We start from the raw sequence: 27,883 nt of genomic DNA on the forward strand, positions 1-27,883 counted from the left end.
GCTTTGGAGTAGAGAAAGGGTGTGAGCAACGGTGAGGGCAGCCAGCCATTTGGGTTCAAGGAGAGCAGGTTTGGGAAACAAGACCGTTGTGTTCAAATATTTGAAAACCCATCATGCAGAAGAAAGATTGCGCTCGTTCTCTTTGGCACCTAGGGAGGAAAAGAGCACCAATGGGTAAAAGTTCGAGGAAGACCAGATCTCTGGCCACCATGAAAAAGAGCTGTCTGAGAGCCCAGGAAGGTGCAAAGATGACATGAACTTGGCCTGGAGAAATGGTCGGGCTCCGCAGCTACGACACACTGGGTGAGCCATTTAAATCATGGCACCCCAGGCTCCTCCTTGACCCGGTGTACTGGGCTCAGGACTGTCCCAGTCTGGCCATCCTCCTGTCTAATATGGTTCGTTTTGAAGAATTTAAGCTAATTTCCCCAAAGATACGAAGTTAACCTCGACCCCTCCTCTGAAGTAGTCTGTACTTCTCCTAAGAGCGGTTTTCTTCTTGCTGCCACCACTCACCCTTTTTTGGGATTTCCCCCTTTCTGTCCCTTTGCTGACTCTGTAGCGATAGAAACAGATAGACGTGCTGAGGGACGTGTTAATTACATCATTACAAATTAATATTCTGTCAGGCCTCTAGAAGGATTCCTGGTGTTTTACCCTCCTTTTAAACTTTAGATTGTGAAACGCCTCCTTCCTTCCTGTTGCAGAGCAAGTTCAGCGGTGTCCGTGTGGGCAGATCCTGTAGTAATCCCGGACAGCTCGCAGTGTAGACTCTGCTCTGACTTGGCCCGACAATGACAGCGGCAGGTGCCACAAAGCAAATGAGATGCAACGTGGGGGGTTTGGGGGGTAGAAAAAGAATAAATGAAACAAGATGGGATCGGGAAAGAGACAAACCATAGGAGACTCTTAATCTCACAAAACATACTGAGGGTTGGGGGGGTTGGGGGTCAGGAGAGTGGGGTGGGGTTATGGACATTGGGGAGCGTATGTACTATGGTCAGTGCTGTGAAATGTATAAACCTGGCGATTCACAGACCTGTACCCCTGGGGCTAATAATACATTATATGTTAATAAAAAAAATAATAAAATAAATAACTGGGAAGACCTTTCACTTTCATGCTAAAGTATACATTTGGGGGACTTGAACTGTGGCAAGAGTTTTATTAACCCGAGAATAGCTTTTTCTTTGAAGAGCCTTTTCTTTCAGTGCAATTAGTACAAACTCAGTGCTTGGGGGTTTGTGCGCGCACAGACGGCATCCACTGTCACATAACTGTGAAGAGTAAATCTGTCTGTGTGTGGCAGGTGTCTTGTGTCATAGGACAGGTATCCGCGATTGACAGTAAGCCCTAAATGACATCGTGTGGAAGGACGATGCAGTGCCCTCAGAGAGAGGAAACACTGTGCCAAGTTCCAATTTTGTGTGTGAGCATTGGCAAAGCGCTGTAGTAAATTCGCATTTTCTTCACATTAGTCACGGTGCAAAAGAAGGCGGTTTTTAAAGCAAAGAGTAATCTCCGGAATTTAGCATAAAGACTCTCGTTAGTTTCAGGCTTTTTGCATGATGTTGCTCCTTTGAGGGGAACCAACAGAAAGCAAACTCCGTCCATATTCACTTCCTCAACATCAAAGGAAGATGGACTGTTTCAGAGATTCCTTGTGGAAAACAAGAGGAAGAAATTAGAAACTAATCAACAATTTCTGCTTACTGTATTTATTCTAAGTCATACTGTTGCTAATTTTGGAATGCATCTGTTAACTTCTTTTTGTTTTATGTTAGTTCTTAGTATGTCATCGTAATATGTTCCCGTTATCAGGATAGCAGCAGAATTAAGTGGTTCATTCTGCTTGGTATCCGAGACTTATTCTATTTATATCTTGTAATTTGGACCAGAATTAAATTCTAACATTTAGAAATTTATACATATGTGTTTCATGGTTTTACTTTTTGGTGGAGTGTGGAGAAAAGATAGGTACTTATCCAGGCACAGAAAACAAAGCGTCTAAATGATTTTTGAAGTAACACTGCAAAGAAATTTTTGCATGAAAATTTCCAGGAATGGAAACGTTTGAATTTTTTAACTGAGTTCATAATTACATGTATACTTATACATGTAATTCTAGTCTTAGAACAGTGACAGTTAATAAAATGCTGATCATCTGTTGAGCAATTAATAGGAAAACTGGATTATTTCCAAGTGTAGTCAAATTACCATAATTTGCAATCATAACCCATGTTCTGAAGCTTTTGTGACTTCTCATTCTTAGAGTAATAAATGTATTCCTGTCATACTCAGGCTGAAGCATGCTGATTTGGTCCCAGGATAACACTTGTGTAATACCACTCTTTTATCATTTAAACTTACAAATCTTACTCATTTCTTCAGGATACGTGTGCATTTTAGACAGCACTGATAAAGGAGTGAGGGAAAGAGAACAGAATACAATGCAAGGTAACCTGGCGCGGGGGCTTTGTCTAATTAATAATCAGCTTTATCAGCGGGGTCAGAGGTCAGTCTTCTAGACAGTGTGTAAAGACAAGGCCACTTCCTATGGTAAGGGGAGTTTTTGATACAGAATTTAATTCCTTTGTCAGTTTTCCTGGGCAGTTTATGATTTAAGATGGGATTTAAGCACAACCGAGAGCATGAGTTTTTTAGGACTTGGATTGGGTTCAAATTGACTCCAGGTTTGTAAAAGTAAATCTGACAAGTTGCCGGGTTAGTGGGTGCATTTTGCCTAACATGTCTGAGGCTCATTTCACTCACCTGACCTATACTGAAGCCCGACCATTCACAGAGCGTGATCCTGTTTTATTCTCACGTAAACTTCACAGTCGGCACCCCCGCCCCACCAAAATAGATCGGGAAACGGGTGTTTAAAGGTGTTTTACCTGCTCTAGGCTGGACAGAGGAGAATGGTAGGCAGGGGACAAGGGATGGAACCCAGGTCTCTGCGGGCAGATTGCAGGCTCTTACCTTCTGAGCCGCTGGTTCCCACATTCTCTGTAATGACCCGGAGAGCTTGATTCATCATGCATTGCTGGGGCCTTGAGTTTCAGATTCTGTAGGCCCCTGCGAGGGCCCAGGAATTGCTATTTCTAACCAGTGCCTGGATGTTGATGCTGCAGGTCATGAGGACCGCACGTTGAGCTCTACTGCCTGACCCTCCTCCTCTGGAGAACGAATAAGAGCACGGGTTGTGCTCATATTGATAATCTCTGACATCTGTTGACTAGTTACCACGTCCTTGACACTGTTCTAAGTTAATTCCTCTTTCATCTCACATTAATCTTAGGAGACAGTTAAATTGCAAGGAAAGGGTAAGGGGGTGTGATCACCACTGCCAAGTGGCGTAGACAGAGGTTCCCAGTGAGGCCGTGTCCTAGTGCCTTGGCGTCAGAGCTACTTCTCCGCGAGCTGATGGAAATCAGCCAAACTGGGTTTCCAAGGCCAGTGTCCCTGGAGCTATCGGCAGAAGCAGATTTCAGGCTCTGGGAGCGTTGAAAGAAAAGGAGACGCTCCTTTCTTTTCACCCACCGTGTTTTATGTCCTTGGGGGGGCTGTTGAAGGCGAGGCCTGGGAGGAAATGGTTTCCCTCCTTTTCCTGTCATCGTCCCAGAATTCTGAAGGGCAGGTGACATAGTTGGTCATTCTGAGGAAGGAGGAGATTCTGGAAACGAGCTGTATTTCAGTTGAACCCTGACACTGTTGATACTCATTAGCATGGATAAACGGGATTCCAGATGGTTCTGTACGTAGGAACCCTGTCGGCAGTGGGGCCCGTGTGCTGAATGGGAAGGTGTGTCCACTGACGCTGGCCACCCAGCAGCAGGGCGTTCGCTAACCTGTACTGTTAGCCGGCTCGTGGCTGCTCTGAGAGCCACGGAGAATCTCAGAATCAAAAATGAAGAAAGGGAGAGAGAAAAAACATTAACTCAACATTGAGTTTGAAACCCGTACTCTGCTTAGGAAACTGTAGTCTCCCCCAATCATTTTAAGGCTTAAAGAGAAAGCCTGAGGCAGCTTCAGAAGGTCACAGCACCTTGATACATCAGTAGTCTGTGTGTCTGGTTCCATGAAAAATTGTGTCAAGTAAACTGGTATGTGTAAGAAACGTACAAAAATAAAACATACTTGTCCCACCGGTCATAGTGGACCTCACGGTCAAGTGAGTGTTCAGTTCATTTGTACAAGAGCGTCTAAATCTGGAATAAGCGTAGCCCAATACAGATCTCATCTTAGAGTTGCTGACATGAGGATTTCCATGAGGGCAGGATTTGAATCCAGGGACGAATTCTTGGCCGTGGGAGAGCCATTTAGCTGGAGAGCTAGCGCGGGGTGCCAGGCCTTCTTACTGTCGGCTTGGACTTGTCTCTGATTGAAAATGACCGTAGAACTTTGCAAAGGGTATTAGGACTTACTGTTATTTTTTTGAATATTCATCTTTGTATTCGATCCTTGTTTTTTTCCATTAAGGTTTTACACACAGCAGCACAGACTCTAGACACAAGAACAAAAGGGAAATACCACCTAGACTCGTCTTCTTTGTGGTTACGGTGCTGAATTTTGACCTAATGTGGCTCGATGGAAAGAATCACCCATGCATTTATTCTGGTCCGTTGTAGGTTAACGAAGCCCTTGTCGTTTGCTGACTGTGTTGGGGATGAGCTGCCGTGGGGCTGGGAAGCAGGCTTTGACCCACAGATTGGCGTCTACTACATCGATCACGTCAACAGTAAGTTTCTCTTTGTTATAAAAGTGATCCCTCCCCAGATCTCGAATTCAACAAAAACATAAACGCTCTCTACTGTGAACTTCTTTGTTTTTTTTTAAAGATTTTATTTATTTATTTGATAGAGAGAGATCACAAGTAGACAGAGAGGCAGGCAGAGAGAGAGAGAGAGAGAGGAAAGCAGGCTCCCTGACGAGTAGAGAGCCCGATGTGGGACTCGATCCCAGGACCCTGAGATCATGACCTGAGCCGAAGGCAGTGGCTTAACCCACTGAGCCACCCAGGTGCCCTGAACTTCTTTATTTTAAGACCCACTTTCTTAGTGACTAATATTGCCTGAAATGCCTGTTTTGGAATTTGGGGCCCACATGTATGTTGGGCTTATGGGGGCAGAGACAGAGAAACGAATCTGTCTGAGTGTCCATCTGCCTGGTAGAGGATGAGTGTTCTGGAGGCACAAAAAGCCCGTATCAATAACAGTGGTCTCTTAGAAACCTAAGGATGTTAAATATATACATGTAAATATAAATATATACATATGTCTATCTATATATATGTTTATGTATAAAATCTGTTCACAGTACTTTTATCAAATTTGAGAAAATATCCTTCCACTGATTCTCTGTCAGAGTCTGTTTTTTATCTGTGCAAATACTCACTTCCCAGGATGACTGGGAAGGGTTCCGGAAACGACGGAACCAGGGCACGCAAGCCTGACATCTGCAGAGGCTGAAGGCATGGGGGGCATGCTGAGTTGGGGGAGGAGGCTTTGAGCCCCCTGGCGATCTGCTGGGAGGCTCCAGTCCCAGTGCAGGGGAGAGGGGCACGCAGGACTCTCTGCCAGCGGTGGAGGGGCTGCTGGGGAGACCACTGAGAGTGGAGAGTGAAGTGTTCCCCACCAATGAGCGGCAGCCAGGGAGCCAGACAAGAGGACAGTTGGGGTGTCTGGTATGGTGGCTGTTTGTTGCAGGCAGCATGGGGAGAGGCTGTAAAGCCGTCCCCTTCTCACACGTAGACGGGATGGAGGGTCGGAGGAACAAGGACTTGGAGGAATTAAATCAGTTTTTCAGCAAACGCAGATAGCTCCTAATCTGTGGTAGGAGAACAGCAGTGCGTAGAGCGGGAACTAGCATTTATGCACACATTAGTTCAACATAACAAGAAGTAATAGCTTCTGTAAGCTTTACTGGTTTGTAGCATGCAATTAGAAGAAATGTGACTTTTGTGGAGAGATATCTCTCCCTGAAAGCTTGTCCAGATTCCCTGAAGAATTCATCGTCGTGGGTTTTATAGCTTTCATTTTTATATTTTTTAGTAAACCTCTCTTAATTGTATTGTTATTTGAGGGTTTTATTGCTTATCAATGATCGACATCTAAATATTTTTATGTTCTAGTGGAAGGGACAACTTTTGGTAAAATTCCGTTCATTTTGAACAGTTGTAACTCCTTATGTCATTGCAGATAAATAATTCAGTGGAATATCCTGGAATGCGTAACTGTTTAAACTCACTTTCATGCAAGTTTAGCTTTCTTTCCTTAAATAATATTTGCAGAAGCAGAAGCAAACCTCCCTGTCCTGGTTCGACAGAACTAAGCTCTCATGGCACCGAAATGAGAAGCCATTTTAATTCCCTGTTTGCATCTGGCTACCTGCAGACTCTTGGGTTCCTAAAGCCACCTGTCGGACTTTCCTTTCGATCTCAGTGGTAGAGGGCTTCTCCTGGACCCCCAACCCTGACAGCCCTCTGAATAACTTTTTAAAAAAAGTTTTTTTAAAAGATTTTATGAGGGCACCTGGGTGGCTCAGTTGTTAGGCATCTGCTTTTAGCTCAGATCATGATCTCAGGGCCCTGGGATCGAGCCCCGCCTTGGGCTCTCTGCTCAGCAGGGAGCCTGCTTCCCCCTCTCCCACTCCCCTTGCTCGTGTTCTCTCTCTCTCTCTGTCTAATAAATAAATAAATAAATAGACTTAAAAAAAAAGTTTTTATGTATTTATTTGAGAGAGATGGCAAGAGAGCCCACGAGTGGGGAGCATCTGGGGAAACCAACTTGCCACGGAGCAGGGAGCCCAGTGCAGGGCTCCATCCCAGGACCCTGGGATCCTAACCTGAGCTGAAGGCAGACGCCTAACAGACTGAGCCACCCAGGCGCCCCTCTAATAACATTTATGTCCCATCCTCCTCTTTCATTTCTTTACCCATCGTCTTCTGGTTTTAAAAACTTCTCCCACCATTTCTTTATCTAATGGTTCTTTTGTCTTCCTCTTTAAACCCTGGCAACTCTCACAGTGAAACCAAACCAGAGCTACCGAAAGACACAGTAACAGCTCTCTCTTCCCTGCCTCACCCATTGAACTCAAAAAAGTCATTCGTCCCAAACCCCCACCAGCTGTGGCCCCCTCCTTCCCCCTCGCCCGGAAAGCTTGTGTGAACTGCGCTATGGACCCTGTTTTCTGTCTTGTCACAGAGCTCACCTGAGACCCCACTGGGGTCACCGGGTCTCCTCTTCCTTTATCTGACAAGAGGACCTTGCTACCAGGGTTTATTTCCTTTTGTTCTGTACTCCTTTGGATTTCATGATACCTTCTGTTGGAATTTTTTTTTTTTTAAACATACCTGGTGGCTCTTGCCTTCTTTCCTTTTGTCTGTCCCTGGTGTTGAGATTTCTGCAGCCCATGGTTCCCGTGGGTTGTGACCTCAGCTACTCCCTGAAGCTGATGGCTGCCACATGTGTCTCTTCAGTCTTGGTTAGGGTTCCAGGTGCATGCGGCTGATTCTAACGAAGAGGCTCTTTCCAGCCTACCCTCACAGGCCCCCACTAGTGTGCCAGGTACTCGGAGACATTGTCCCTGTGCCGTGTGGTTCCTTGGCTTTCTGCCTCCCTTTGTGACAGTTGGTTCCAGCTCCAAACACTCTCTGCCCAGGCCTCTTGGCTTCCCACAGGCCACCTCGGGTGTCCAGTCCTCCACCGGGGTCCCCACCCCAAATTCAAATAAGGTGCCCTGTCCAGGTATTTCTGTAGTACTAGGCACTTAGGGATCTTTAAAAAGCATTTGTCACATTGCATTTAAATCATTTATTTGTATGTTTCCCCCCCTAAATGGTGAGCTTCTTGTGGACAGTGACTGTATCTTCATTTCTTTAACCTTGGCTACCTCGTATTATGATAAACTCTTAAATGTTAGAAGGACGGAAGAACTTTATTGTTTAACTCACACATTGAAAGCTTTGTTTGTTTTTGAAGAAAGTAAAGTTCAAGTATAAATTATGCTTCAGAGCATACCCTTCTGAATATTTAAAAACTTAATTATTTAGAATACAGGTTTTTAAGTCTCCCATTTTGCTTTACTGCAATAATGGTATCCCAGTGGCCCGATGGATTTACTGTGCCCTAAAGTGCCCAAATTCCCCACAGCAAGTAGTTTTCCCACTAAGAAGGATCTGGTCCATTATCTCATTAATCTTAAAGACATTCCTGTGAAGTAGTTTTGGGGAACAAATGGTATTATCTTCTCATAACAGCTGGTCTCCACATATGTTGTCTTGACATTGTATAGTTTCAGCATTATTTTATCTTTATTTACCAAAAAAAAAGAAAGAAGGCAAGCCTGTTTGGCTGTTTAATACCATTTCTGTATAACACTATTAAATACCTAAAGTAAAAGATTTGACCTTGACAATGAGTATTTTCCACCTTAAGTGTTTTATGATAGAATTCTTTACTGGGGGTGTAGATAATGGGGGGGGGATATTGTAACTAAAAGTTAATTATGAAGTATTGTTTATAAAGTTTTGATCTTATCACCATAAGCAGAAATTAATGACTTTTTAGGTAGCTGTAGAGTTCTACCTTAATTTTTCCTTCTTTCTTTTGGTAATGGAGGTCTCATTTACATACAAGAAAGTGCATAGCTTTTAAGTATGCATTTCAGTGAATTGTGGCAAATGTAAAGATCTTCTGTAACTGCCCCTCCAGTCAAGAGGCAGAATCATCTGGTCCCCCCAGTAAGTTCTCTCCTGTCCCGCTCGTCCCACCTTCCCCACTGCTGCGGTTCTCACTGCTGTCACAGCGGCGTCGTTTTGCCTGTTCTAGAACTTTGTATAAACTGAGTACATTCAATGCTGTGGATGGAATCTTTCACTCGGTTTATTTTTAAAGGACCAGCCTGCTGATACAGTATCGTGGATGAATATTCATAGTACTTTTATCTTGACAAAGAACCCGTATCCAGATCATATAAAGAGCTCCTGAAAATCAACATTAAGAAGACAAACAACCCAATTTAAAAAGGGTCAACCACCTTAGAGACTTCCTCAGCTCTCTCCTTTGTCGTCTTGCCCCCTGATCTCTGGCTCCCCTGGAGCCTCTTCCTGGGATTCTAGCAAGTACGATGCGGCTTTAGCCTCACCGCACACCACCGAATGCTCCTCAGGACCGCCTGTGTCTCAGGCGGAGCCGAGAGCTCAGGAGGCTGTGGTGTGGGCTGCCGCCGCTCCACCAACCGCCCACCGTTGTTGCCCGCCATGGGGCTGCAGCTCATTCCCGGGCTTCTCCGGGGTGGTCGCAGGTGTCCCCTCAGTCCTCTGACAAGAGAGAGTGGGTTTTTGTCTGGGAGTTTTTTCATCGCACCCATTTGCATTACCCATGGGTGTGGGAAACAGGTAAGGGAGGTGTGACACAACAACGAGCTAGGACTTACTGCCCTACGGTTGTTCTGTGAGTCGCCGACTTCCTTCCACAGTCGTCCTTGCTCTACCTTAACTGTGCAGCGGCTTCCTTTGCTTGTCTTATGTGCGCTGTCCTTGGTGGCGGTGGTGGTTCTGTTTCGCTTTGCTGTCCTTGGTTTTTATCTGTAAGCAGTGGGGGAGATTGGATGGTGCACGCTTACTCCATATTACCCACACCGAACTCCTTTGTATTAGTTTTGAATCACCTCACGTCGTGTTTAAATTTGATGAAAATTTCTCAAGTGTGTGTAATATTTCACATGGAGCCGTTTCCTTTAGAAGAAGGGACATAAATTTGGGGCCCTCCTATTTCATCTCTGTCATATTTCATCCTTTATATTTACCTACGAGGATAAACTATGGAAATATAAAGAAAATTTTTAGACACTTAAAATATCTGAGTAAAACCTATGACGGCGGTAATGATACTGATTTTTAGTGAGTGTAACTGACAGTTGTCAGTATCATGAATCTGTGTAATGATCTACATGTTTCATATAGTTGTCACTTCAGAGGTCTAGTCCCAGTCCCAGTGTCCCTTTCTTCCACCTAGATGGAAGGGGACGAAGATAACAGTGCCTTTCTTCCTGTGCCTGGAACCTTCTTCCTTCCTGTAGACTGCTCCTTCTCTCTCCCCTCATTGGCTGTATCTATAGTCCGCACATCTTGTCATTCTCAAAGACAGGACCTCACCCTCATGCCCCCGCACGCTGTCCTCCATCTACAGCACTGTTCCACTTTGCCATCACAAAATGGGGTTTTTCTGTTTTCCCTTTGACTTTATTATTTTTTGATACGTTATGGTCCTCATGACTCCTACATCGAAAAATGTAGAATCATTTTGTCAGTTCTTACAGATTGTTTTACCTATACCGTAATATCAGATTTGCTTCTTTAGGCACTTGTCCGCTATCATTTTCCTAATTCAGACCCTCATTACCTCGTGACTTTTGTTTCTTTCCCTTAAAAAAAAAAAAAAAAAAACCCACTATAAAAGTAATGCATGTGCATAGGAAAAAAGTAGGAAATATAGATCAATAAAAGGAAGGAAAAATACCTGTATTCACACAGCCCAAAGGGAACAAAGTATTCTAAACCTCTTCCAGACTTTTTCATATTGATACATACAGACACACACACACTCAGAGTTTTAAATACATTTTTATATCTCAAGTGGGATTATGGTATATATATGATTTTATAAACTTTTTTCACTTAACATTTAATCTTTTATCAAAAAACTTTCTGCACAATCATATTAACTCTTCCGTAGAGTTAGTAGAGTTATGTAGAGATAGTAGAACCTCACATTTCTGTCAGATAATGTTCCTCAAATACACCTAAGATCCTTTCCTGGCCTTGCCTAGAACCTTTGTGGCACACTATCGCTCGCAAAATGAATTTCATGTTTATTAACCTGGTGTTCAAGAAACCGCAGGCCCATCCCTATTGGAGTAGTGGAAAGAAATGAGACAACAGAGCAGAGTTTGGGAAGAACCGCTGCTGGGCCGGCAGAACAAGCGAGAACAAGTACAAGTGTCCTTTCCGTTCTGAAGGGTGTAGCCACAGCTGCTAGAGACAGTGCTTTGAGCTAATGACCGAGTTAACTAGGCCTGGAGAAGAAGGGGCTTGGGTTGGGCTTGGGGGTTGGGAAAAGGCCTACCTTCCTGGAAGAAGAGAGATCATGTGTTCAAGCCAGAGGTCTAGAGAGGCCACAGAACGCAGGGGTTGTTGAAAGAAATTCGGTGCCACTGAAGGCTGCTGTGTGTATTTGTGGGAGTCAGGGGGGTGGTGTCTGGAAAAGTAAAGCACTGGGTCCTGAGGGGGCTTTGTCTGCCTTCACTGCCTTTCCGTGGAACCTTCCTTTTTTAGCCAGAGAAAACCCAGTGTCTAAACTGCCCTGGCTCTTAGCTTTCCTCCTCTTTTTATCACTTTTTACTGGACAAACTCCTGTTTTTTTTGTTTTTTTTTTTTTTAACTCGTGGGTCACATTTTCCTCTCTATTTTGTAGGTTCCTTGAAAGGAGGGCCCCACATCCGCACATCTTGTTTCTCCTGTATTGCACGTAGTAGATGGTTGGTACTTGTCTGTAGAAGTCACAAGGGATAATAAGCTCAGCGGTAATTTCTAAGAAGGAAGAAAAGGACAGTTACTCCAGTTTGTGTCACCCATTCTTCCTGAGGACAGCAGCAAGAACAGAAATAGGCCTGACAGACAGGGATCACACTCCTTTTAAGAATAATGTCCTCTTCCACGATAAGCTCTTGTAACTCACAACCTGTTCTCTGTGTATAAAATTCCACACCTGAAACCAATGGAGTGTGAATTCCCTTGAGGTACGGGACATTTCCACAGACATCATGCAAATTACTGTGTCCTGATATGGTGATTTCCCAAGGTTACCAGGTCTTAATTCAAAAATACCACATTTTCATAATTTTTTTTTAAGCATTTGCACTTAATAAATATTCTTTACAAATCCATTCAACACATGTAGCCAGTGGAGGTGAAGCACAATCCTGCTTTCTGAAGCCTTCTTCTGAGGTGCATCTGGGAACCCTCTTTTGTAGCTCACGTTTGCATTGTACAGCATTTGAGAAATGTAGACGTTCCCATAAAACTCTTGTAACATACAGTGTCTAACCCAGCCTAACAAGAGTGTTTCTGCTGATCTAGCCAAGTAAATGCTGATTATTTGGGTTTTTTTTTTAAGATTTAAAAAAAAATTTATTTCTTTGAGAGAGAGAGCATGAGCAAGGAGCAGAGACAGAGGGAGAAGCAGACCCCCTGCTGAGCTGGGAGACTGACACAGGGCTTGATCGCAGGACCCCAAGATCATGATCTGAGCTGAATGCAGGCACTTAACTGACTGAGCCACCCAGGCGCCCCAATGCGGATCATTTATCATTATTATCATTATTATTATTTATTCATTTCAGTGTCAGTCCGTGTTACTTTCAGTGTTTCGTGGCAATTTAAGTGCTGAACAGGTGTCTTGTGGAAAGTATGCCCGTTCCCCAATATGTAGGGAAAAGACATTTGGATGAAACCTGAAGGTGTTGAGAGAACCAGGAGTGCATACTTTACCTATTATAACGTAACTAGCCACAGTTGTCATACGCAGTTGGAATTCGTGTTTTCCCTTGAGCTGTCCGGCTTATTACTTAACATCTCTCACTATAACACACGATCTCGAAACTTAGTGGCTCCAAATACATTTATTATCTCACGGTTCCTGTGTATCATAAATCCAAGCAAGGCTCAGCAGAATCTTCTCGCTCACGGTCTCACAGGCTGATGGTCCTCAAGGTGGTAGGCAGGCCCAACTGGAGAAGGATCCGCTTTCATGCACGCTCACGTGGTTGTTGGCAGGACTCGGTTCGCTGTTGGCTGAGGGCCAGTGGCCCCCCTCGTTCCTTGAATATGGGCCTCTCCCTAGGTCAGCTTACAGCATCGTGCTTGGCTTCAGCAGGAAAGCCACGAAGCACCAGGTGGGGAGGGACGCACCAGTTGGCAGTCGCAGCCCTTGGTGCTCTGGTCCCAGGTCCTACCCATCACGTCCTCTCCCTTGTATTCATTGGAAGCAGATCACAAGGGCTAGCCCATACTGAAGGGGCAAGAGCACGAGCAGGGAGGATTATTACTGGTCAGCCACAGTTAGGAAAACTTTTGTAAGACCATAAATTTCCATTTGGTAGAGGATGAATTCTGTACTTTGAGTCGACTTGCAGTTAGATGTTGGAAGCAATATAAATATTACACATTTGGGTCGCCAGAGACCTGAATTGTAACAAATTTCTTAAACTGAGAAGTTTAGGCTCTTATTGGCCGGTATCTGCCCTTTCCCCTTATTTTCCAGAAAGCAAAGCTGCCCCACCGTGATGATGTCCATCAGGGCTGGACGGAACGTCTTATCAGGATTGTTCCCTCCTGCATCTCTAGACATTGAATGCCAAGACTTTTTTTTTCTCCTGATGACATGAGATAGGCCTCTTCTGTGTGCTGAAATACTTACATCTTTAAATATGAGTGTTCAAAATACTATGTTAGAAGCAGCTCAGCTTTTGTTCCCAGTGGCTGTGGAGTGAAGATCCCAGGCCCAACGCGGTGTTTGCAGAGTGTCTGACCAACCCAGGCCATTTGGTTAATCACTCAGAACCGTTCTAAGCCCTAAGGGACCCTGGCTTCCCAGCCGAACACATTCAGTTTAGTGTTATCCCTTATCCTTAGAGACCAGGGTTGTTAGACATTTCCAGAACCAGCCCAGGCCCTAGAGATTCTCGTGTCCACATCAGATCACCTTAGATCATTGTCTGGGTGTTGACTTACTGCAGCCTTTGGGGCCAACCAGAAACAACGGAGCTTGGGGTACATTAAGACTGAGACTCCCACGCAGAAACATTTTAAACACAAGATATGTTCCTGGACATTCCAGCAAATTGATAAATTAATTTCCCTATCCTACTTCGTCAGGAGTAGGTTCTCATATTCATACAGGGACCAACCCGTATGACCCAACCTTTTGGATAGTAAGTGATTTAGTTCATAGAGGTGACCAAACGGCAGCGCGAAGCGAAGTGGTCAGCGCCATCAAAACAACTTGTACCGCTCACAGTTCCCAAGGGAAGGGGTGGGCCACCTCTTGGGGCCACAGTGGGAAGCTCCAGGGTCTGTCTGGAGGCAGGAGTGAAAGCGAGAGCACAGGCCAGAGCCTTTGTTGGAGGAATGGGCCAGGCAAGGTGGGCAAGTCCGAGCAAGCTCAGGGCTGGTACTCTGAATAATTTCACGGAGAAGGCAGCTCGTGACCCACTGCAGAAGAGGGCTCTTTGCACTCATTGCAATTTCTATGCAACTTTTAAACCTACCGTTGCACGGGTTCTTCCACAGAAACTCTCACCGGGCTGGGAATTTTTTTTTCCCCTTTAAGAGCTCCCTGGGTGATTCTAGTATCCAACAGACACAACCAAGAACGGTGCCGTAGCGTATTCTCCAAGCAAGACCAGGGTTTGGTTCTTTTTTTTTTTTTTCTGTTTGTTTTGGGTTTTTTGGCTTTGGTTTTGTTTTTGGTTTTGGTTTGTTTTTAGTTTTCAAATCCACTACGGACTGACCGATACTTTTGTAAAATACAATAAAAATGAATTATTCGGAAAATGGGAAAAAAGGATAAAATGCAAACCCGAATACTAGTAGAGTCAACAATATGCAATAACTGTATTGAATTGCCATAAACATTTCAACGTGTTTTCTCATGATTTCTACACTGATTGTGGTGGACGTGTAACAGAGTTGGGGATTTGGGGCCGGCCAGTAGAGATGTTGAGGGGCTCCGATGTCAAGGGCAACATGGCAAGAGTGTCCTGTATTAAGTAAAGGGAAACATGTGCCATGGGAAGTAGATTGGGTTCAGATCACACAGGACCTTGAATGCCGGCATCAATCATTTGGCTTTTATTCTGTAGGTATTGGGGAGCCAGGAAATTCTTGAGAGGAATGGCGGGACCCCGGTGAAGGAAGCTTCCTTTGGCAACGTTGTGTACGATGGCTTCACAGTGAGGATAAATTGTTAACAAGGATCTGAAGTGGGGTGAATGGTGTGGTGAGCCACTGGGTAAAATCAAGCAAGAACTCTATCCGATTTCTGGCGAGGTCACTTCATAAATACTAAGGAACTGCTTGGAGGAGATAAGAATTAAAGCTAGCAACTTTTTTTTTTTTTTTTTTAATAAAGCTTCAATGATCCAAAAAAAAAAAAATCATTAAATTCTAAAATATAACCACCTAATGTATTTTCAGAAACCACACAGATTGAAGATCCACGAAAACAGTGGAGGGGGGAGCAGGAGAAGATGCTCAAGGACTATCTCTCGGTGGCTCAGGACACTCTCAGGACCCAGAAGGAGCTGTACCACGTGAAAGAACAGAGACTTGCCTTGGCCCTCGATGAATATGTACGATTAAACGATGCCTACAAGGAAAAGTCAAGTTCTCACACCAGCTGTAAGTACAGTGTGACTGCTCAGACTCTGGAAATGGGGACTGAAGTGTAGCTAAGGGAAGGCCAGTTGGGTTTCGGTGGAATTTCATCTTGAGTCCTGCTCCTTCGCAGGCAGAAGCCATGAAGGGGGGGTGAGGGCACCCTGCAGACTTCGCGGCTGAACCCCTCGACTCCATTCCAGACTGAAGTCCCCACCCTTCCCCCGCATTTGCAGATAATGAATCCCTTCTAGTTTTTGCTCTTTCCTCCGTGTGATTGTCTTTTACTTATGTATGAGTTCGTTTTCACCTGTTGGGATCCAGGCAGATAATTTGGTCTCCTTTGCTATCCGTGCACGGTATTTTAGCGGGAGGCGCTGGAACTGTTGGCCGGGATGAAGGTTCTGTTGGTCACTCTCTCACATCTCAGAAACTGATCATCTGGAGCTGGTGTATCTAAAGAAGCAGTATGGATGGGCTCAGAAGTTCTAGAAGTTTCTGGGGAACGCATAGCTCTGACAAGCTGCATGTACCGTAGGGTCCTCTAAGAGTTTAGATGGAGACATGAGCTCTGGAGAGCAGTACGCTCCGTGGTCTTTATGACATTCCTCTTTTTTGAGTTTTTATAAAAAAATGAGAAAGGTTTGAAGATTACTTTTTATATCTAGGTGTCTGATGAATGACAATAAAGGAATTCTAAAGTAAGTATCCACAGAAGCATGTAAATCTCGTTTTTAGAGTTTGTAAATTCCAAGCCGAGAACAAGTTCTGCAACTCGGAAAAGTTAATTTTTTTTTCTTTTCTTTTTTCTCTCCAAAAAGTATTCTCAGGCTCTTCATCCAGTACTAAATATGATCCCGATATTTTAAAAGCGGAGATCTCCACTACACGCTTAAGGGTAAGGTATATATTTTTTAATCATGGTTCTCTGTTTAACATATGCATAGAGTCTGAAGGTGGTGGGAGGGACTTCAGGGGGGCGGTCCTATCTTGGTGACCACATGTTCAGTGATGGAGAATCTCGTTATAGAGGCATGTGTCCCGTGACTCGGCAGCTCAGTTATCTACAGTAGGTTAAGCGTATTATATATACCTCGTATGTTAAATATACTTATTTAACATAATATTAATATGACATTTACAATATACTTAGCATATACTGAGTGTATTAAGTCAACGTTTAAGTCTCAGGAACTTCCCTCATCATGCTAAAATGTGCCGGCGCTCAGTGTAGTTGCTTTCCCCAGGACAGCCCAGTAATTACAGGTGCCCACAAATCGTGTTCCCACGTCATTCCTTCTCGAGGGTGAAACTTTACCGGTTTGTCACACTTCCTCATGGATTGATTCCTGATCTTTACCCTAAATCTTTTTGACGGCACTGCTGCTAAGGCCAGAGCTGCTTTATCCTTGATTTTTGGAGTCTTACAGACTGTCATCAAGAAAATACATTCGTGCAGCCAGTACCCAATCATGAACTACGTTTTTCCCATGCCTGCATCATCACTGCCCTTCTCCTTAAAGGTAACACTGGCCTCGGGCAACACTGTAGGCGAATTTTTTGCTTGCCTCTTTTGAATTTTCTAAAACCGGAATGCTGCCCTATGTGTTCTTTCCTGGCCTCTTTTGCACACGTCGAGATTCATCCACATTTGCCTTCATTATGGCAAGTGTCCCACTTTGGTGTACGTACCGTAAATTCTTTATCTCTTGACTATTGATGTAAATTAGGGTTTATTTCACTTTCTGGTCACTAAAACATGTGTCTTGGGGCGCCTAGGTGGCTCAGTAGGTTAGGCCTCTGCCTTCAGCTCAGGTCATGATCTCAGGGTTCTGGGATCGACTCCCACATCGGGCTCTCTGCTCAGCGGGGAGCCTGCTTCCCCTCCTCTCTCTGCCTACTTGCGATCTCTCTCTCTCTGTCAAATGAATAAAATTTTTTAAAAAATGCCTTAATATACATTTCTGTGGTATATATCTTCGGTGCACATAGGCACACATTTTCCTTTGTTATGAAACCAGCAGTGGGATTGCCGTGTTGGGAAATAGACATGCTTCACCGTTAGCAGAGGCTGAGAGAGGGCTTTGGGTCTCTGACTTCCTAATATCTACCCTTAAAGCCTATGTGACTTTCTACAGATAGCTTTTGTCTTCATCCCACAGGTTTTGAATTTTGTATTTTTATTATCAGTTCAAAATATTTTCTAGCTCTTTATGATTTCTCATATAAAGGTTTTAATTTTTAAACAGTTGGGGATTTTCTTATCTCTTTTTTTTTTCCAGGATTTCAGCAGAATTTCCCACTGTGTATTTCTCAGTTCTAAAACTTCTGTTGGATTATTTTTTATCTCTGCTTCCTTGCCCAAATTCTGTGCATGGATTTGTAATTTTTTGAATAAAATAATCACAGTTAGCTGTAAATTCTGTAAATTCATGTCTTTATCAATGCAGTGTCCTGATCTCCTATCTGTTGGTTTCTTCAATTTGGTCTGTTTTTTTTCTTTCATGACCTTTGGTCAAGCCTCTTAGAGCTGCTCACTTTTTATTAAGAGCCCTATGTTCTGTATGAAGAAGTGTAAGGGTAATTTGAGGTTTGGGATAATCTTATCATCCTTCTGGGAGAATTTAGTGTTGCTGCTTAAGGGCAGTTAGGCCAGGGGCAGGTAACTGTGATTCAGTCATGGTTCAAGCTGAAATCTGGGCTTCATTCCTTTTCAAAGAGTAGGTTTCTTTCCAGTTTACCTTTTCTTTTAGGGCAGAGGTGTTCAAAATCCCACCGGAACTTTGGGGATACTTTTTGAGAGCTTCCTGCTCCATGGAAGCCAAATTCCAAATATCTCCCCTGAATCTCTCAGCTTTGTGGGACCGCCAGTAGCTAGCTCTCTGTACCTGTGGATTCAGTCACTGTGTTCTCCCAACTTGTCAGCTTCTCTGTTGTACACTTGAATGCCTCCAAGGAAAAAGAACACCAAGTTTGGATCCTGACTACGGGCTTTCCTTACCTTTTGGGTTTTTGACACAAGTTCTTGCTGCTGTAGTAGTTCTCCAGCGTCTTCCTATAGATGTTTTGTTTTCTTTTCTTTTGCACAACTTCTCTGTTTGCTCTCAGAGGAAGAGCATGAGAAAAGTGTGTAGTTTTGGAAGCTAAGCCTCTCTTTGGATTTCTTGGTTTAATTTATGAAAACATTAGTAGAAGCGTTCTGTGTCTTTCCACCAGAAACAAGAAAGTCCTTCCCTCCAGAGGAGGCTCTAAGAGAGTCCTAGCTAGCTGTAATGGAAGATCAGAAGTGACACTCTCTTTGTCTCTTTCATTAGTGAATAGGTACTTATTTAACACTTCCTGTCAGGGTAAATGCCTTTTTAAAAATGCTCCCATAGCAAAGTGGCCCTCATGGTCTATGTTGCTGTTGTCGTGGTTTGAACACTGGAGCAGATGGTGCCTTCACTCTGCTGTTTGTGCACATTTTGGCCAGGTAACACTTTCAGGACACCCCAGCCATTCAGAAGTGGATGGGTAACTTGTCAGAGTCTCATAGATTTAGCTAAGCTGACCTTTAAAATAATAAAGTTATTATTAATAACTTTTTTTTATTATTAATATAAGTTATTCTTGGCTTCCCCACCCTGTCAAAATCCCTGTGTTGGCCAGTCCATTTCACAAATTAATGCCACAGAAATAATAACTCACGATTGAACTAATAATTCTTCATTGCTTTGGTGTCTTGAGTACTTACCTGCATTTTGGTCACTAACAATTTTTCAGGCACAAACACTAACTTCATCTTCATTATTTTGATGTCACAGTATTCATAGATGTCCTTCATTTGTTTTACTGAATTGGAGCTAGTTGGTCAAGTATTGAGGAACTAGGTATTTAGGAACATCTGTCTAAAGCATCTGTTTTATAGTGTGGTCATAAGTATGGGTGATAATTAGGTTTTCTTTTCCTTGGTCAAACTGGATAATAGTACTTCCGACAGCTTATTTCTCATTTTTGAAATGGTGAAATAAATAAGCCAATGCTTTTTATTAATATACTCATAACTTTTAGTGGTGGTATTTAATTTCACGAGAAAATGTTTCTTAGGAAGAAGAATGTAAAAGCTTTTTACTGTAAACTTTATTATTTCTACAGCGAAGTCCATTATTTCTCAGTAAGCTGGGGGAAAAACTATTTCATTTATTCATAATGGGTACTTAGACCATAGATAAGGAATGGAATGTCTCATACAAACTAAAACTTAAATTCAGCTGATATTTTTAAAAATTCATACTCCATGCAAACATTCATGATAAAAACTCTCAACAAAGTGGGTTTAGAGGAAACACACCTCAACACAATAAAGGCCATATATGGAAAACCCACAGTTTAGCTTCATACTCAGTGGTGAAAACTGAGAGCTTTCCCCTAAGGTCAGGAACAAGACAAGGATATCCGCTCTTACCACTTTTATTCAACATAGTACTGGAAGTCCTAGCCGGAGCAATTGGACAACAAGAAGAAATAAAAGTCATCCAAACTGGTAAGGAAGAAGTCAGACTTTCACTATTTGCAGATCACATAATAGTACATATAGAAAACCCCACAGACTCTATTAATAAACTGCTCAAACTCAGAAGTGAATTCAGTAAGGTCTCAATACAAAATCAATATGCAGAAATCTATTGCATTTCTGTACACTGATAATGAAGCATCAGAAAGAGAAATTAAGGAATCAATCCCATTTACAATTGCACCAAAAATAATTAAAATACCTAGGAATAAACTTAACCAAAGAGGTAAAAGACCTGTATTTTGAAAACTGTAAAACATGATGAAATAAATTAAAGACAACAGAAAGATGTGGAAAGACATTCCATGTTCATGGATTGGAAAGAGCAAATACTGTTAAAATGTCTATACTACCCAAAGTAGTCTACCCATTTAATTCAATCCCTATCAAAATACCATCAACTTTTTTCACAGAACTAGAAGAAACAATCCTAAAATGTATATGGAACCACAAGAGACTCCAAATTGCCAAAGCAATCTTGAAAAAGAAAAATGGAACTAGAGGTATCACAACTCCAGACTTTAAGTTATGTTACAAAGCTATGATAATCAAAACAGTATGGCACTGGCACAAAAATGGACACACGGATCAATGGAACAGAATGGAAAGCCCAGAAATAAACCCACAGTTATGCAGTCAATTTATAATTAAAGAAGTAAGACCATGCAATGGGAAAAAGACAGTCTCTTCAACAAGCAATGTCGGGAAAACTGGACCACTTTCTTACAGCATACATAAAAATAAACTCGAAAATAAACTCGAAATGAATTAGATATGAATATGAGACTTGAAACCATAAAAATCCTAGAAGAGAACATAGGCAGTAACTTCTTTGACACCAGCTGTAGACATGTCTCTTGGGGCAAGGGAAACAAAAGCAAAAATAAACATCGGAACTTCATCAAAATAAGAAGTTTCTGCACAGCAAAGGAAACAGGCAAGGAAACTAAAAAGACAACGTACTGAGTGGGAGAAGATACTTGCAGATGACATATCTGATAAAGGATTAGTATCCAAAATATACAAAGAACTTACACAACCCGGGGTGCCTAGGTAGCTCAGTTGAGTATTGCGCTCTTGATTTTGACTCAGGTTATGATCTCGGGGTTATGAGATCAAGCCCCATGTCAGGCTCCATGCTCTGTGGGTAGTCTGCTTCTTTCCCTTTCTCCTTCTTTCTCTCCCCCCACTCACATACATGCTCTCCCTCTCTCTCTCTCTCAAATTAAAAAAAAAAAAAATGCAATTCAACACTAAAAACCAAACAGTCCAATTAAAAAATGGACAGAAGACATGAACAAACATTTCTCCAAAGAAGACATACAGATGGCCAGCAGACATAGGAAAAGAGACTCAACATCACAGATCATCAGGGAAATGCAAATCAAAACTACAATGAGATAGCACCTTACACCTGTCAGAATGGCTAAAATAAAAAACTCAAGGAGCATCAGTGTTGGCGAGGATGTGGAGAAAAAGGAACCCTCATGCGCTGTTGGTGGGAAAGCAAACTGGTGCAGCCACTGGAAGACGCTATGGAGGTTCCTCAAAAAATTACAAATAGGTTCTGTGCCTGCTGGTGGTGGCCGTATCACTGTGGGGTGGAGGTGTGGCACTGGCGGCTGCGGCCTCTGGGCTGGGCTGAACTGCAGTCTGGGCAGAAGCTGGGGAGCTGAGCCAGAGCCAAGACCAGTATAGTGGTCGCAGTTGGACCGACCTTCGCTGCTGCAGGATTTGCAAGCTATCATGTTTTGCAGGCCATGAAGCATAGGGAGCCTCAAGTAAAACAGGTTTTTCACAATCTACCAAAACCTGCTTTCTGTGGTGGCTCTGACAGAGGTGGGGAGGAATCCAAAATGGCAAAATGAGAAGTAGCATTAATACTAGGCATAAGGCCTACTGCTAGTAGAGGAAACAGAAGAGATGCTCATCTAGGAGTTATGCTTTTAAATCACCCAGACAAGGGGCGCCTGGGTGGCTCAGTGGGTTAAAGCTTCTGCCCTCAGCTCAGGTTATGATCCCAGGGTCCTGGGATGGGGTCCCGCATCGGGCTCTCTGCTCAGCAGGGAGCCTGCTTCTCTGTCTCTCTCTGCCTGCCTCTCTGCCTACTTGCGATCTCTGTCTTTCAAATAAATAAATAAAATCTTTAAAAAAATTTTTTTCTTAATAAATAAATAAATCACCCAGACAAGGAAGGATTTTTGTACATAGCAGCCAACGTCAGTAAAGCTAAAGACTTGACCAGAAGGTCAAGCTAAAAAATGAAGAAAATATAGGATGAATTTTGTTCATGTATACAAGTGCCAGCTTTTTATATAGTAAAGTGCCTCAAAGCAATAAATAAATAAATATCTACTCTACAATCCAGGAATTACACTACCAAGTATGTATGAAAAGAATATGAAAACAGTAAGTTGAAGAGATACTCGTATTCCTATTTTACTGCAGCACTATTTACAATAGCTAATATTTGGAAGGAGCCCAAGTGTCCATCAGTTAATGAATGGATAAAGAAGGTGTGGTGTGTACACACACACAGAGAGGAATATCATTTAGCCATAAAAACAAACAAAATCTTGCCATTAGAACAACATGGGTGGATCCAGAGAGCCTTATGCTAAGCAAGATGAACCATTCAGACAAAGACAAATACCATAGTATCTCACTCATGGGTGGAATTTAAGAAAGACGTGAACAAAGAAAAAAAGAAACAATGAAACAGTCTTAACTACAGAGAACAAACTGAGGGTTACCTGAGAGGTCGTCAGTGGGGGAAGGAGTGAAATGGGTGAAGGGGATTAGAATCCACGTATCTCGATGAGCACTGATAGGGAACTTTTTGAATCAAATTAATAAAGTTATTCACTGTATGTTAACTAAACTGGAATTCAAAATAATAATAATAGTAATAAAACAAAATTTAACCATAAATTTTTTTTTAATCTATGCTCCAAATTACATGTAGGTGAGATTTGGTGGAGAAAATAGTTGGTGAATATTAAATTATTACTGTTGTTTATTAAAGGGAAGTAAGATGTTGGAAGTGTAAAAGAAAATCCTTAGAAATACATATGCATTTGACAAATTTATTGAGCACTATAGCATATGCTGTGATCCAACTTTTAATTTTGTTAAAAAAAGAAATAATGAGACCCCTTTGTTTAAATTATTTGTACTCCAAGCACATGGCTGGTTGGTGAGCATTGCTATTAAAAACAATGTATTATCTCTGCTCTCAAATATATTTGCTTGTACATTGTTAATACGAATTCACTTTGAATTATTTTTAGCAGTGGTGATGGACTTGGAAAAGTCAACTGTAATCTTACCTATTTGCAGTCTTGTGCATAGATATGGCAGTTCAAAGAATGGCAGTTCAATTAAGGTTTAGTTTGTCACTGCGAATAGAGTTAACTCACGTGCACATCAAATTATGACACTTTAACCAATGATGTCACAAACACAAAAATCCTAACAATGTGCTTCAAAGAAAAGAACTATTCCTCCTGAGAATATAAATTGCTGCCAGTAAGGCTTGTCTCTTGACTTGATGTGAGAGGTGTCTGTATACTCATACTATTTAAAAAATTTAGTTTATATCCTAAGTTCTTCCATCTGTGACTACCTGATTTCAGCATGCTGAAGGAGATAGAGCAGTTCTAACCCACAGCACCAATCTGTATATTAGATAAGGCTGTTACTTCTTTAGGATGTTCAGAAATAAATTTGCTTTATTATAGTTGGTGTTGGGTTAGGAAACAGTACACCAGTCTTACTGAATCTTGAGTGAAATGAAGAATGATCTGACTTTGACTCATACTTGCTAAAAAAAAAAAAAAGAGAGAGAGAGTGTGTGAGCAAGACTGAGAGAAAAAGAAGAGGAAGTACTCTATTTAGAGCAAGAACTGGAGTTATCTCCTTCTTGATGTGCTGGTAACTTGAAATAATTAAAATTCACAGCACAGAAGTGCTTTTTTTCAAAAACCATATTCAGACTTTGAGTAAAGTGACTCTGTAACACTTAAGCACATTTATTGATTTCATGATATTTTCTTTGTTTCTTTCTTGTTAATGATTTTGGTCTCCTTTTCTACCACTCTGCAAGCTAAATAATATGTACTTGGCAAGAAATCCTTCATTGACACTGTGTGGTTGGAGAGGGGATGTTTAGCTTCTCCTCACCTAGATAAACTAGCATATCAGTTTCTCTGGCCATGATTTTCAGTCTTCTCCATCTTCATTCATAAACATTCTTATATCCATAATGCCGATGGCAATTTATAAAATTAAATGCAATTAACTTCTTTTATGGGAAACCGTACAGTCTAAAGCAGACAGGAAAATGATATTTCATAAATGATCAATTTTAAATGATTCTGTAAAGCCTGAAAAACTCACTCTTCCATTTTTGAAAGGCCATAGGAGTTAAGCTTTGTGGAACTGTATGTGGTAAAGATGTTGTAATGAAGGCATTCAAACCAATACTTATTTTCTGATATACAACAAATACATTGACCTAATATGTTTGCATGAAATTTTGAAAGAATCAGTCTCATGAAGCCATAACAATGAGGCAGTGAAAAAAATAGCTATGTTACATGCATTTTGTGATCTTCAGCATTTTCAGGCACATTAATTTCTAGAGCTGAGGTTAGGAGACATGGTACTATCAGCTTCTACTTTGTCAGAGAACCAGAATCTCAGAGAGCTCCTTCAAGATACAGAGAAATAGAATTGTATGATTGAGGTTAGCCAATTGGATCCCAGACTCAGATCTTGTGCCTTTAGAGAGACAAAGGAAGATTGATAAAATATTTTTATCAATCTGGGAGATATTTTGCTTAAAATGCAGGCTGTTGGAATCACATAAATGTCTTCCTAGCTGCTATAGGAATCATTTCCCAACAACAGACAATTAAAGAAATTGACAAAATCTATAAAAACAACTGCTTCCACACATTGGATAATAGGCAGTTGAACACTGTAATCCCTTACCAAAGGAAAACAGAAGCAGTGAGCCCTGAGATCACACTATCTCCAGTGTAGGAAGAAGGATTCAAATGTAGTCTACTGAAACTGAAGAGTCAGAAGAGTAAAATTCAGTAAAGCAGAAGTATCTGGAATTTGTGGCAATCCTGGAGAGGAGACAGCTACAGAGAGAGAAGGAGTAAGAGAAAGTTGTGGCGATTTCTCATGCAATCTCCTCAGATCTTCAGCTGAGTAATCATGGTATAAAATACGACAACGATGGGGAAAGAAAGCGGTAGAACAAGCAATTCTCAGAGCTCGTAGGACTAGGAATAGTTTCCATTTACAAACCAGAATGGAGAGACCTTCTAGTTTTGGGGCAATAGAAGACCTCATTAGTGGGACCATGTTAGTCTAAGGCTTTATAAAGGCTGCTCTGGAACTGCTGCAACAAAAAATTACAAGCAAACCTTGAATGGATCACATTTATTTAAAAATAATTTAACTGTGTGCTAGAAGTAAGTCCAGGAGAGGCAGAAGGAAGGGATCCCCAGCGGACATGAGGAAGCTTTCAGGGGAATGTGGATATATTCCTTATCTTGATGTTCATGGTTTTGTGGTTGTATACATATATCAACCCTTACCAAGTGTATAGTTTAAGCATACTTACTTTATTATATGCCAGTTGTAAACCAATAAAGCTGTTAAAAATTGCCAAGGATTCAAAGAAGCAAGAAAGTATGAGGTGTAACAAAAACAAGAAGTTACAACTCTTATTTAATTAACAGGCAAACATATTAAAAAGTATTACACACATGCTCAGTAATATAGAAGAAAACATGAGGAGAGAAAACAAAGATACAAAAAAGATCAAAATTGAAGTTTTATGGATTAAATATATAATATAAAAAATGAAAAATACACTGTTGAGAACAACCTAAATGCTGAGTAAAAAGATCAGTGAATTTGAAGACATAGGAATAGAAACTGTCCAAAATGAATTACGTAGATGAAAAAAGCCTGAAAAAATTTAACAGCACATCATTGTCCTCTAGCACAGTATTAAATGATCTAACGTATATGTTAGAGTCCCCACAAAAGAGCAAGGTGAGGAAATCACAAAAAAAATTTCTTTGAAGAAAAAAATATTTAAAGAAATTAAAACTATAAATCCATAAGAACAGGAAGGTACTCCAAAGCAGAAGAAAACAGAGATCACACAGATATATCATAATTAAATTGCTGAAAATCAGTGATTAAAGGAAATCTTAAAAGCAGCCATATAAATTAGACAGTTGCAGTGGAACAAAGATAATAATTACAACAGACTTCTCAGAAGCTATGCAACTTGCAAGGCAGTGGAGTGATATGTTAAGAGTACCCAACAACAACAACAACAACAATGGCAACTAAATTGTTTATGCCTAGTGAAAATATCTTTCAAAACTAGGCAAAAACAACCCACTTCAGAAATGGCTAAGGGACTTTAATAGACATTTCTCCAAAGAAGATGTGCAGCTGTCCCATAAGCATATGAAGAGATGACAGATATCACTGGTCAGTAGGGAAATGCACAATGGGATTGTGCAATGAAAGCCACAATGGGATATTATCTCACACCCATTAGGAAGTTTTTGTTTTTGTTTTTATCTCATGCATTGCTGGTGGGGATAGAAAATATGGTACAACCACTGTGGAAAATCTCTGCCATAGATTTTTCTTTTCAGTTTTGGGGAAAATTATTAAAAACATGAAAATCATTCTATATCATGAGCCATAAAAAATAAGGGCACAAGGGATGTTTGGCCCCCAAGCTGACATCTTTTGATCTCTGTCCTGAGAAACCACTGAGAAAATATAGAGATATTAGAGGTATTACTAAATAATGGGAATAAAATAGAATCATTAAAAAATGGAATAAAAATACAAAGGGCAGGAATAGAGGGAGAAAGGAAAAAAGCATATATGTGACAATTAGAAAACAAATATAAAGATAGTGAATTTAAACCCAACTATACCAATAATTACACTAAATGTAAATGGTGTACATGCTCCAGTAAAAAGGTGGAAATTCTCATAATGGTTGAAATAAGACTCAGCTTTATGATGGCTGCAGAAGAGCTATTTAAAATGTGAAGCCCTGTCCGGACAGGTTAAAAATGAAAGAAATGAAAAATATCTATCATGAAAATACAAATGCAAAGGAAGTTGCAGTTTCCATATTAATATCAACGTAAAGTTTAGAACAAGGCAATTTTTGCCAGTGTTTTATACCAGTAAATAAGGCAGTTCATCAAAGGACATAAAGACAGAGGATCATAGGGAAGAGAGGAAAAAAATGAAATGACAAAACCAGAGAGGGAGACAAACCTAATAGATTCTTAATCTCAGGAAACAAAGTGAGGGTTGCTGGAGGGAAGGAGGATGGGGGGTGGGGTGGCTCGGTGATGGACTTTGGGGAGGTTATGTGTTGTGGTGAGCTCTGCGTGTTGTTGTAAGACTGGTGAATCACAGACTTGGACCCCTGAAACAAATAATACATTATATGTTAATAGAAAATAGAATTAAATCTTTTTAAAGAAGGGCATAAAGATGTATGTACGTAACCCTAAAGATGTACACACATAAAAACAGAACTTCAGATACCTGAAGTAAAGACCAATGAAACTGAAGGGAGAATGACAAAAGCACAATTATAGTTGGATGTATCAATATTCCTTTCTCAGTAATTAATGGAATATATAGACAGAAAATCAGCACAATAGTTGAAGTTTTGAACAATACTATCAACCAACCTGATCTAATTAACATTTGTAGAACATGTCATCTAAAAGGAGCAAAACAATGTTGTTTTCAAGTGTAGGCATATTCACCAAGGAGAACTTACTTGAAGTTTATATGTATATATTTTTTGAAGTTTATAT

General features: G+C 41.4%; 1 protein-coding gene and 1 long non-coding RNA gene across 5 annotated transcripts in view; one reads left to right on the forward strand and one right to left on the reverse strand.

Moving 5' to 3' along the window:
* Nucleotides 1–27,883, forward strand: part of WWC2 (WW and C2 domain containing 2) — a 203,580-nt gene that overhangs the window by 90,442 nt on the left and 85,255 nt on the right. For 3 of the 4 annotated variants that reach the window (XM_004757690.3, XM_004757691.3, XM_045069441.1), the window contains exons 2-4: nucleotides 4,632–4,741; nucleotides 15,260–15,463; nucleotides 16,261–16,337. In XM_004757690.3, the coding sequence (XP_004757747.1) occupies nucleotides 4,632–4,741; nucleotides 15,260–15,463; nucleotides 16,261–16,337 (391 nt within the window). Of the gene's footprint in view, nucleotides 1–4,631; nucleotides 4,742–14,925; nucleotides 15,016–15,259; nucleotides 15,464–16,260; nucleotides 16,338–27,883 lie in introns of those variants that run through there. The other variant, XM_013058971.2, reaches the window with a different exon arrangement.
* LOC123388971 lies at nucleotides 1,152–23,406 on the reverse strand. Its single transcript, XR_006603488.1, has 3 exons — nucleotides 23,321–23,406; nucleotides 9,439–9,589; nucleotides 1,152–1,660 (listed from the first exon to the last, which is right to left on the reverse strand). It is a non-coding gene; the product is annotated as an uncharacterized LOC123388971 (long non-coding RNA).

Source organism: Mustela putorius, unplaced genomic scaffold, assembly GCF_011764305.1.
Source record: "Mustela putorius furo isolate JIRA1106 unplaced genomic scaffold, ASM1176430v1.1 tig00003932_pilon_pilon_pilon:0A:0A, whole genome shotgun sequence".
Classification (NCBI taxonomy): Eukaryota; Metazoa; Chordata; class Mammalia; order Carnivora; family Mustelidae; genus Mustela; species Mustela putorius.